Source organism: Phaethon aethereus, assembly GCF_964289735.1.
Source record: "Phaethon aethereus genome assembly, chromosome: 15".
Taxonomy (NCBI): Eukaryota; Metazoa; Chordata; class Aves; order Phaethontiformes; family Phaethontidae; genus Phaethon; species Phaethon aethereus.
In genome coordinates this window covers 8,035,829-8,048,433 of record NC_138591.1, presented here as the reverse complement: position 1 = coordinate 8,048,433, position 12,605 = coordinate 8,035,829, and the positions used below count along the sequence as shown (strand labels likewise).

Below are 12,605 nucleotides of genomic sequence, written 5' to 3'. Positions count from 1 at the left end.
ATGAGCTGCATCTCTCCCTTGTGTGGCTTTTGCATCTGCAGTTGGCTTTGACCAATGTGACTTTCAAAGAGGACATTGCTGGAGGAGATGAGCAAATAAACCTGACTTCACAAAACAATCAGATTTAACCAGCACTGTGATACACACTCCTTGAAACTTGCTAACTCATCCTGTAACAAAGGGAGTCACGTGTTGACTGAAAAAAACCTAAACATCTTTTCAACTGCGTAGTATTTATTCCTTATACTTAGTCATCATTATTTAAAAAGTTATGTAGTTCATAGTAAGAGCTACTCACTCTACGGTAAAATGTATTTAATTTCCATAAACTTTCTGAAAATCTCAAAATTCTACTCAATGGTTTTAGAGTCCTAAGAGCAGCCTTTGCTGCTGCCAAAGGAAATTTTTTCTCTGTTTTTCCAGTAGAGGTAACAGTTTTCATTGCGTATCTGTAAGAAGTTTGCAAGAACTGTTCCATTGATGTTTGTATGGCACTTGGAAAAATATACAAGCCTTCACAGATTATAAATTTGAAGTAATTGTGTTCAGCATTAAAAATAGGATACCACGAACAATATCGCTAAAACCACGGTGGTCTTATGGTCCAACAATAGTCTCATGGTACCCTACAAAAATTTCTGAAGCTTCTTCTCAAAATGTGCCTGTCCCTCTCCCCTCTGACGTGGATCGGAACGCTGACACTCGAGCCCCGTCTCGCTTCGGGACGGCATTACCCCTGCGCCCCGAAAGCGAGCAGGGCCGCGCCGGCCGCGCCCCGGCTGCGCGGCAGGAGCGGGGCAGTGGGTCAGTGACCCGGCGCCGCTTGGGTCACGGCCAGACGCTGCCCGCCGTTCTGAGCCCCCCAGCACGAGGAGCGCAGTGACAAGCTGGGGCGAGCTCGGCAGAGGAGAGGATCGGGATGGCGCCAGGCTCTTCGCGCGGCGCGCGGCGGAGGACAAGGGACGACGGCTGTAAGCTGAAGCGGGGGAGGCTCCGGCGGGACGCAGGGCGCAACTCCTTCCCTGTGGGGACGCTGGACCAGAGGCACCGGCTGCCCCGGGAGGCTGCGCAGCGCCCGTCCTCGGCGGTTTCCGGGACCCGACCGGACAAAGCCTGCAGCAGGCGGGACCGGACACCTGCCGGGCCGCCTTCCAGCCTGGGTCACCCGGCGGACGGGACGCCGCCGCCCCGGGGCCGAGCGCGCCGCTCCTTCCCCGCCCCGCCGCCCACCGCTGCCGCGCCCGCCGCCGCGCGCCGCCGGCCCCGTCCGGTCGCGGCCCCCCGCGCAGCCTCAGCCCCCGGCCCCGCGCGGCGTCAGCGCCGGCTGCAGCCAACCAGCGCGCGCGGCGCGAGCCGGGCGCCCCCCTCCACGCGCCCGCCCTGCCTATAAAGCCGCGGGCCGGCGGCGAAGGCGGGAGCGGTGTGAGGCGTGTGGCGGGACAACCACCGGCCCCTGTCAGCGCCGGCTCGCCCCCACCCCGGCGTTCCCTCCGAGCCGTCGCCCTGCTCACCAGCCGGGATGTTGCCTGTGGTCGCCGGGCTCCTGCTCGCCGTAGCCGCGGGCGGCCGGGCGGTGGGGGACCAGGAGAGCCCGCCGGGGAGCCGCTTCGTGTGCACCTCGCTGCCGTTGGACGCCGCCGGCGCGGGCTGTCCGCTGCCCCCGGTGCCCATGCAGGGCGGCGCGCTGCCCCCCGAGGAGGAGCTGAAAGCCACGGTGCTGCAGCTGCGGGAGACCGTCCTGCAGCAGAAGGAGACCATCGGGAGTCAGCGGGAGGCCATCCGGGAGCTCACCGGCAAGCTGAGCCGCTGCGAGAGCGCCGACGGCAAGTCCGCCGCGGGGCCGTGGAAGAAGGAGCTGGGAAAGGGCAAGGGCAAGGACACTATGGGCGACTTGCCGCGGGACCCGGCGCAGGTCATCGACCAGCTGAGCCGCACCATGCAGACGCTGAAGGACCGGCTGGAGAGCCTGGAGGTAGGGCCAGGGCGCGGGGTGGGCCGGGCGCCCTGCCCGCCTGCGCAGAAACATGGAGCGACCTAACGTGTCACGGTGGCTTGGGACCGCCGGTGGACGCAGCTAGTGCGCTCAATCGTGGAGATAAAGCCACGCTGGCCAAGCTCTGGGAGCGAGTTGCTTGGTTGACTTGTCTTGTTTCCTTGATTATTTATCTGCTCACTTTAATGGTAAAAAAATCTGAAGGGCTCCTCTGTGACTGTTTTCTCCCACCGCGTGGCGGGAGATCATGGTTTTCCTGCTTGTCACCAGCTTAGTTTCTCTGTTAGTATGTCTAAATCTCTCTTTCTGGGGGTGTGACTTCATGGGGTTTGAGCTATAAAGCTGACGTCTTGGGCAGTCAGACCTTGGCATATGGTGCTGAACAGACTAGTGGTAATGAGGAGATTGTGTTGGGCAGATTGTGAAGATGAGATGATGTATTTAGAGCTGACACAGAATAAAAAGAACCTGATGCTGTATGCCTGTGAATAGAAAAGGGATTTGGTCCAAGCCCACTGATAAGTGATTTTCATGAGCCTTTGGACAGTGCCCATGGTTAAGAGGCACTCATGGAGATATTTTATAGACTATTCCCACAGGAGTCATGCTGGATGTTTTGCTTTCCACATCCTGAGAGCTACATGCGTGTCCTCCAAAGTGGTGATGTGAGGCTGGCAAGTAACTTCCTAAAAATTATTCTGTCAAGTCCAAACACTCTGGACTGCTTTTCAAGTAAAGTTTTGAGTGATCTGGTAGTGTAGCATCCTCTTATTACTGTGGTTGTCTTTTTGAGGCTTTTTTTTTTTAGGCTTGTAGAAGCGAAACTCCACTAGAATAATATGGTAGGTAGAACCACTGTTTTTTTGGTATCCTTAAAGATACCAGTGTTATTTGAGAAAGAGTGCTCTTTTTTTTTCCCCAGCTTAAGTGAAAATACTTACTTACAGTTGATCTAAAGGACATCTGACTTCCTTACTCTGCAAATCAAAACTGAGGAAACTGCGTAAATTTGCTTTTGAAGTAGCTTAATTTCTTATTTAAAAAGAAAAATAGTTTTTATGTTTACTTAAATTCGCAATGTCACTTGCAGTAAGTAAAGCAAAAATTGACTTAATGTGACACATGTACCCATACTAATGGAAATGCATCAGACCTGGCTCCCTATGTTGATTTTATTGAACTTAAATGTATGAAGACTCTGTCATATGAAATGCTGGAAGCCTCTTACAAAAGTGCCCTTTGTTTCAGGACCTGTTTAGCTACAGTGCTGGTAAAAGCAGTGAACGTGACAAGTGCTAAAAAGCAATGCTTCTTTTGTACTTGCTGGAGAACTCGGTGATCTTGCTTTCTTCCCTTTGAATCAGGAGCATATTCGCATTTCACAGTTTGTTTTAGAAATGACAGGTTTTTTTCTTTTCATTTCACCTACAGCACCAACTCCGAGCCAATGTGTCATATGCAGTGCTGCCTAATGACCTTCGAGAGATGCTTCAACGGAGGCTTGGAGACCTGGAACGCCAACTCCTGAGCAAAGTGGCCGAGCTTGAGGATGAAAAGTCTTTGCTTCATAATGAGACATCTGTCCATCGGCAGAAGACAGAGACAGCCTTGAATGCATTGCTAGAAAGAGTATCTGAATTAGAAAAAGGTAATCTGTACGGAATATAAATGCTCCCTGCTTCTAGTGCTGTAGTCTAAGTGTGGACCTTGAGGGAAAGACAGTTAAGGTGCTGGACTAAATAGTAGGTGACAGCGCAAATACTTGGATTCTCTTTTTCCTTCTGTCACAGGCTTCCTGCTTGACTGGCCTCTGCACAGCTTTGGCTTCCTGTCTCTTAACTTGGCATATATGGGTGGCTAGGATGAAACTCTTAGTGTTTGTGGGGTGAAAAGATCTATAAGGAAGTAAGTGGAAATAGGAAGAAATATGACATTGGTGTCAGGTGAATACCTAGATAATGTCAAGTACACATTGACGTAGAGCTGCCTTTCTTTATTTGGTCTAAAAATGATATGGGCTACATTTAATTAGCACAACTGCCTTTGATGTAATGAACGGTTTCCTGCTGCTTTGGAAGTACTGCTCATGGTCTTCCCTTTCATTGCTGGTTATGACTGTGGGTAACTGCAGATACCTGAATTGTGTCCTATCCCAAGTGTATAGCCTTCAGAGTTTATAGTAGATTACACATGGTGCCACTGGGGGCCACTCTCTTAATCCTAGTCATTTATTCAGATACTTAGATTAATTACTACTGAGATCACTATGCTTGGGTAGAGTCTCTTTATTTGAATTACAAATGCCCATGGAAATGAGCTAATGAACAGAACTATCTTTAGGTATTGACTATACATATACCTGCAGAGTGGACTGTGTAGGACTAGAGTACCAGTAAATATCACTGCCCAGTCTTTAAATGATTTTCCAAGGTGAATAGGCTTTCTACTTAAAAGCAGCTTAATGGACATGCTTTCAAAGTGGTACAAACATACATATCTCATGAATTTTAAAATGCAGCCTAATGGATCCATTTGTGTAATGTATCTAGTTTTGTTGTGGGGTTTTTGGTTTTTTTTTAATTTAAAAACTGTGAAGGAGGGGAAAAGGGAAGGAGGAAGAAGAGATCTTCTACTGGCTCTGTCATTTAGTACTTTCTGAGAGCGGAACCTGCAACTGAAGTTCTGGAGAGTTGGCCTGTTAATGTCTTATGTGGCAAGTATTGCTAGTCCTTGTCTCTGAAAGATGTGACTCATATCAGCAAGTCATCAGAAGGGAGAAAGGGAGTAGTGGGAGAACAAGAATGTGTAATTTAGTTAGGTTAAAAATAACCTGTTCCCACCTTTATTTTTTTGTGTGGAGAGAGGGCTGTCTTAAGTCTCCAGGGAAGTGAAGAATTTGGGCCAGGAACCAAGACACAAGCTTTCTTTTAGTTGTGTAATTTGCTTTCTGTTACAGTGCAGCTGAGCTGTTCTGTGCCTTTGGTCCCTCTGTCAAATCAAACTGAGGGTAGTAATGATCTAAGAACTTAATGATTTTGTAGATTAAATGCAGACAATATTTAAAGTTATCTGACCTCTTTTGAAAATAGTATTTCTATTATGCTTTTATTTTAAATGCCATATTGTTTAGCTTCTCTTCTGACAACTAACTAGAGTGTCATAAGCTCCTTGTTGTCCTGAGACTAAATAAAAGGAGGAAAAAAATAACCTTATAAGGTGACACTATGAACTTTGGCTTCTTTTTCATCTGTAGTTGTGACAGCTGTCTTCAGTTACCAGTGGGGCAGAAGAGTTTGAAGTTTGTACAATTGTTGTGATTCCCAAAGTCTTCTGGTAATTCCTTTCGGCTGCCTCCATTGACAGCAGTAGATGATACATTAAAAGGCAGGACTGGGTGGAGGAATGATCCTGCAGCCAATAGTGCCTGGACTTAAATGTGATTCCTAGCTTTGTTGGAGACCTCAGCAGGTCACTTGTCATGTCTAAATCTATTTTCTCCGTCTCTAAAAGGGAATAACAATATTCTCACCCATTTTGTCAAAAAAATAATTCAGATTCTTTAGGAAAAGAACTGTTTTATCTTGTGCATGTGCCCATTGCCCAGAACAGGAGGATCTTGTTATCATTTGGAGTTGTGGATGTTTTCAAGTCATGAGAACAAACTGAAAAATATAAAAAAGATTAATATTGTTTGTTCTTTCCCAACCCATTATTGCTTCCTTAAGTCCTTTCACAGAGTCACTAATGCTCTTGATGGAGTATGTTTTGGTTTTGGATTTTTTTATATGTGAGATTGGTTGTACCAGCCTAATGGAGGTTGCTCAACATTAGCCCTCACACCCTGGGGGTTTTTGCTTAAAATTTAGAATATTTCAGTTTTTGGTCTGTAAGTTCTTAAAGACAGATGCAAGCATCAGACAAGTTTTTTCTTTTTCCACCCCCTCATTCTGTGAAAAATGCAGTCAAAACACTTCAGTTGCTTCTAAAAATGGGAACTGAGAGAATGCCAATGGTTTAAGAATTACATACGAGAATTGTGGCAACCTTTTATGACAACAGCTCTTCATTTAGATTGGAGTGTGAAGTTTGGCAAGGGGATTGAATTTGTTTCAGGAGTGTGAGTAAAGGAAATGAGTAGGACTCAGAAGAACAGGTTGCTAAAAGGTTGAGGGTGACACTGCTACAGAACTGTGGGGTTTTATTTTGTGGGACAATGTGGGACTTCTCTCTTCAATATTTAATTCTAGAAAATTACTTGTAAGCAACTACACCAGAAGTATACACATCCTATATAATACAGAGTATTTCAACTTCAGAAAGCTTTGGGCTTGAGTTCTCAATTTCATAAACATCTCTGGACTATCTTGCTCTTTTTTTATCGTATCTTTTAGAAAAAGCTAAATAATAATTTCTGCTTTTATATTAAAACAAATGTCTAATGTTTTCATAGTTCATAACTTTATATTGCATTTTTCTTCAGGTCACTTTGAACTTCAGCTTTATGTTTTTGTTCAGATGTTCTCCTGATTTGTCTATGGGACAGAAATAAGTTCTACTGAATTTCACTTTGCTTTCTGGAATATGTCAGCTTTTTCTTACTTCAAATTTGCCACCCAAAATGAGAGCATCAACTTGTTTCTCAGCCTGCTATCTGTAAAATGGCGATGCTGCTGCTAGCTCCCTGTGTAGCAGTAGTAGGAAAAGAAATACTGTTTTTGAAGCACTGTGATGCTTTAATAATGGGCATATCAGAGAATCCATGTGTAGTAACAGTAAATATCTTTTAAAACAGTTTGAATTGTTTGAAATAGGCAAGCCTCCAGCCACGAACTAAGCAATGAAGAGAGAAAATATTTAACAGCCTCTTATTAGTTGTCTGCCATCTATTCTTTTGCTCTAAATGAGCAGAAAAAATAAACCAAGTAATTACCATGATGTATATAAAATCTAGTATTTTTCTGTGCTGCAAAATCAACATTCAGTAATACTTCAATATATTTTTTGTGTACTTCTCTAAATTGATTAAAATTACAAAGATTCTCAATATCAATTATACTGTTTCTTAACCTTAATTACAAATACATTATTTTGTTTAATGTTAAGGGTTTTTCTTCCTCAATGTAATTCTAGGTAACAGTGCATTTAAATCTCCTGATGAATTCAAAGTCTCCCTTCCTCTTCGCACAAACTACTTATATGGGAAGATCAAGAAGACTCTGCCAGAGCTGTATGCTTTTACTGTATGCTTGTGGTTGAGATCAAGTGCTTCTCCTGGAATTGGCACTCCATTCTCATATGCTGTTCCCGGGCAGGCTAATGAAATTGTCCTCATAGAATGGGGGAATAATCCAATTGAACTGCTAATTAATGATAAGGTGAGAATTGAGTAACTCTTCTTCATTGTCTGCGTAACCAGAATAAGGCCTGAACCCTTGGTACTGGGGTTGTTGAGACAAAGCAGCATGACATCTAGATGTGCACACACTTACGCATGTCCTCTGAATTCACAAGCAGATCTTGGCTTCTTGTTTTTTTTTTTTTTTTTTTTTTGTTTTATGAAACAGAAGCAATATTTGAAGCAACACTATTGCAAAACCAGTGATATCTAAGCCAGTTGCAGTATTTCTGCCTTTCTAATTGTAGAAGTTCAGCTATGTTAAAATGAATTTTGCAGAGGCAGCAAAAGGCATGTAATTGTGGCTGGTGGTTTTATGCTTAGTGACTGAACATCAGTTTAAATACAATTTTTTTCAGACTTTAGATACAAAAAGCAACAATTGTTGCAACCATCGATGGTTTCTGACAAGCTTCAGAATGAGGCTTCAGGAAAACAAGACCTGTTGAAACTTGGCATTAAAACAGATTACAAATACATCCTTTCTCCCCACCTTCAGTTAGGTTTCCTAGTAACTTGCTGCTCTCTGAGGGATCAGGTGTTTACGGATCTAGAATACAACTCAGGTGGTTCAATCATGTGGCTAGTTAAGGACTTTTAACAGTCCTATCATCCTCACAAATTAATGAAAGTGAAAAGCTGATTATTTTTAATGGTTTGTGGAAGAGAAAGAAGCTTGAGTTTGCTTATCTCTAGCAATAACTTTTTCTCTTCAATATTATGTCAGTACTACTAAAGTGGGAGAAAGAAAAGCCTCAGAGAACATCACAGCTGCTCCATAGCCCACTGCATTTGTGTCTTTATGTTGACTTGAGTAAGTTTTCATATCGAATTCCTAAAGGAGCATAATTCCTCCTTATTTGGAGCCCTACGTAATAGTTCCCACAAGTTTTGCTGGAAGCAGGCAGATCCCTTTGTCAGAGTTGTTACTGCAAATGGTGCAGGCAAGGTCTGGATTTTAAGAGAAAGTTAACATGAGCCCTGGATGGGAAGTTAGTCCTAAGCACTGAGATTTAAACAATAAATGGCACAGATTAATATGCAGGATTGGTGGATTGATAGCAGTGTAGACTGGTACTTGTGTCACTTGATTCTAGATGAAACAAAGGCTCATATCTAGAATAAAAAGCATGGCTGCATTCCTGAATGTAGGAGAGCTGGACAAAGTAGAAAGGTGTGGACTAACTTCTGCCTCTGAAGTTTTTGCTTCTGAGGACAGAATATATACTGTCCCTTCTTAAATGTTGTACTTGAACTGGTAGACTTGGTTTGCGACATGCATTATTCTTTGTTTTTTGTAGGTTGCCCAGCTCCCTCTCTTCATTAGTGATGGAAAATGGCATCATATCTGTATAACGTGGACAACCAGAGATGGAATGTGGGAGGCTTTTCAGGATGGAGAGAAACTTGGCACTGGGGAGAATCTTGCTCCTTGGCACCCAATTAAACCTGGAGGTGTCTTGATCCTGGGTCAGGAGCAGGTGAGTGAATGACAGTGTGTTCCAGGGTTTAAAAAAAAATAAATCAGGACTCCCCAAACAAAGAGCAGCTGTGAGAAAATTTCTTTGTTAAACACTTGGTCCTGTTGTATACACAGTGTCAGATTAAAACAAAGCAACAAATAATTAATTCAATCACACATTCGGTATATTTTGTTTCATGTATTAAATATTCAGAATATTCATGTTGCAGCTATTCTATTCCCACTCTTAATGCTACAGTGTGCAAATTCATCAGTAATCTGAAAAATGCCTTAAATTAAATCCTTTGAGCTAGATTGCTGCTAGCTTGCAATGTGGCCACTGAAGTTACAGAAAAAGACAGAATAGGCCTGTGCTGTTGTATGAGCAGTCAAAAAGGAGCTTGCTGAAAGCAGACCAAGTATAATTGCTTGATTTGTTTTAATTTTTTTTAATTGAAGCCAAATTGACTATCTCCATTAGCAGTTTACTGTTTTCCCCCTTCCTTTCCTCTTTATCCCGAAAATAGTAGGAATAATCCTGGAGCCCCAGAATAGACCAAGGAAAGTGTGTGTATGGGGGTGAGGGGACCAACAGCTATGGGCACTGGAGTGTTTGTGGGTATGTCAGTATCTTTTTATAATTTGGCCTGCTATGGAGAACTCCCTCCAGATTGAATTCTACAGCTTTGCAGGTATGTAACAAGTTTTTAGAATAGTGGAATCTGTCATTCATTCAGAATTTGATGTGTACTTTAAAAATGATTCTGAAGTCAAAGGGATGAACTCTAAATCAGACATTTGGTTTCTTAAGATGTAGATAAATAACTCTGCTAATGCAAATGCTAATAAAGTTTGAATATTAGTACTGCCAACAGAAAGCATTCATGAGGTTAAGGATAAGTCCTTTTTGAATATTGGGGAGGAGGGGAAATCCCAAAACAAAACCCCAAAAGATCTGGAATCTCATTAAGCTATTGCCTATGAACTGTGTGGCTCTTACCTTTCACATTTTTTTCTCTACCTGTTCTTTGTACAATTATACATATACTTAAAAAAGATATTGTAATGAGCATCAGGAGATAGCCTTTCTCCAGGATTCCCAGGTTCACAATGGGGCAATGAAAAATTTAGTTTTGTCCTGATACTGATTTTAGTAGATACTTACCCATGACAGAATAGTAAATTCATAATCCTAATACACTCTGTACAGCAGATGCTGCGGCGCACTATTAAGTGGCTGGCAGCTAGTCTGTGACTCTCATGCCATTTGCCGGTACTGTGCTTGGTTCTATCCTATGCTATCAGTTTCATGTTAGTCTGATCGCACAAAATGTGTGATTTCCATCCTTGAGTAGTGGATGGAGCAAGCAAACACTCTTAGGCTTATGCAGTAGCAGTTTTAGTAATTTGGTACAACCAGAAGAAGCCTCTGTATTTGGATCCAAGGGTCGCATCTTATAGGCCCTGCAGACCTAGGTCAAGGGCTGCAGTTACAGTTTAATCTATGGCTATAAAGCTTTTGGAGTAATCTGAAACATCTGTGCAGTTCTTGCTGAAGTTGTCCTGTTCCAAGCGTGCAAAATGGCTCCTACATTAGCCTCAATATTTAAAGCTGCCTTCCTGCTCTACTGCCTAGGGGCAGGGTTAGTTACGTATAGCCTTTTGAGTGACAGTATACAGTCACTACTGTTTGCTTCGAATTGTTTTGACACATTTCAGACTGGAGCTTTTAACTGTCCCATAGAACATCTTGTTCAAAGTAACCCTTCTAGAAACTTGAAGCTGTTTGTTTCTCTGACCTAGCTCTGCACCTCCTTCTAGCAGTGTGGCGGTGGGGGGAGGGTCTTCAAGTTTGAAGAAGAAAATGCTGAAATAACCTTCTCATCTGATCTAACTCTTGTGTGCCTAAAGGACACAGTAGGAGGAAGATTTGATGCAACTCAAGCCTTCGTTGGGGAGATGAGCCAGTTCAATATATGGGACAGGGTCTTAAAAGCTGAAGACATCATGAATATTGCTAACTGCTCTACCAACATGCCTGGCAACGTCATACCCTGGGTTGATAACAACGTTGATGTGTTTGGAGGTGCTACTAAATGGCCTGTGGAGACGTGTGAGGAGCGTCTGCTAGATTTATAGCTGCAATCGTTCCCCATTCAAGTGCCCCCTTTAGCAGGACAATCTTCTGTGCAGTCTAAAGCATTTATTTTTCTCTCTGCCCTTCCCCAATCTTAACTCCTCAAAAGAATTAAAAAAAATTAGTAAACTGCCTCAGTGCAAAGATAGCTGCCAGTCTGGGGCATTGAGCCTGACAATGGAAGAACCACTTCTTGGCTAGAGCAGCCCTTGCTTTCTTATGGTTTGATCCAAAAACATGCTTTGGCCTGCAGCAGTCTTTGAGTTAGGACTGAGTTTAGTACATCAGTTCTTCTGGCAGGGAAGGGGAACAGCCATGCACATGTTAACTATAGCACTCTTTTTGATAATGTGCAGTGCTGACAAAGTGCTAAGATTAACAGGCTAAATGTGAATCCTTCTTTCCAGTCTATCATTTCCTCTTTGAAGTTAAGCCTTGCTTTTTTAGCCCGCTTAAAAGAAACCACTTAATCCTTACACTACAGTGGTTATGGTGCACCTATGGGTAGAGAAGAACAGCCACTGTCTGAGTGCAAGGGTCTTGCTTTTTAATTTGCGAATTAGAAATCCTTATTTTATGATAAGGAGGCAATGTATTTGAGACATACTATTCTAGTTCAATTTGAAGAAAGGGCTGTGTAATCAGCATAGCTCCATTGAAAGAGATGCTTCAGGTAAGATTCTGTCCCAAAGTCTGTCTTTGGCTAGCCAGGATCCCAGTGTAGGTGGATGGATGAAAGATTGTATTTGTGTCTTCTGTAGGCTGAATGTACTGAATTCATAGTGACCTGGCTTGTAAACTTTTCTCTATTGTTTTTCTTGCTTTAGTCAATGTCTTTATTTTTTTAAATATACAAGCTGTGATTAAGTGAATTTCCATTTTGTTTTGCTTTGAAAGGCCTTTTTATGAGCAAGTGCCAAAGTTCAGTTTCTGCTTGCTGAGAATCACTATATATTTTTCCAGCATAAGTCTTCTGCACTGTTTTCTGTTACTATAATGGTCCGATGTAATATGAAAATGTGCTGTTTTTTCAATTCTTGTTGACTGTATCTTCTGTAAGCACTGGGCTGACAACTACATTTTTTTAATCATTTTCTCTCAATATTTTGCAAACAATGTTGCTGTTTCCTTGGCATTGATGTGACTATTTGGTTTGTGGCTCGCAGATAGCAAATGCACTGTACTGGGAAAGAGTTAATACTTTTGTTATTTAAAAGAAAAACTATTTAAAGGGGGGGAGGGAGAATTTATAAAGCTAAATATCATATTTTATTTTTCATATGTTTGAATTGTAAGAATAATATGGTGGTAGTCCCATTTGTAGGATAAAGTTACATTTTGCCATTAATATGTAGTATGCTGTTCTTAAAAGAAGATTCTCATAATGAACTTTTAATTAAAATGCACTGGAAAATGAGTCTTTTAATTCCTTTATAGTAACACAAGACACTGAATATTCTTTCATAGCTGCTATGAGTTCAGCTACTGTCTCTCTAGACTTATACAAGTACAGTCCTGTAAGAAATTATCTTTAATTCCCTATGTGTCTTAAATCACAATCTTCAACCACAGGGGCCTTGGTTGTGGTAACTTTAATTGGTGCAAGGGTCTCCACATT

The 12,605-nt window shown here is 42.6% G+C and overlaps 1 protein-coding gene across 1 annotated transcript; it reads left to right on the top strand.

Annotated features, from left to right (window-relative positions):
• Window positions 1-1,519: 1,519 nt before the first annotated feature.
• NPTX2 (neuronal pentraxin 2) lies at window positions 1,520-10,989 on the top strand (the record flags this gene model as incomplete). The annotated part of the gene is made up of 5 exons (XM_082006821.1): window positions 1,520-1,972; window positions 3,425-3,648; window positions 7,131-7,368; window positions 8,690-8,869; window positions 10,762-10,989. 5 exons carry the CDS (start codon window positions 1,520-1,522, stop codon window positions 10,987-10,989), a joined length of 1,323 nt encoding a protein of 440 aa, XP_081862947.1.
• Window positions 10,990-12,605: the final 1,616 nt, after the last annotated feature.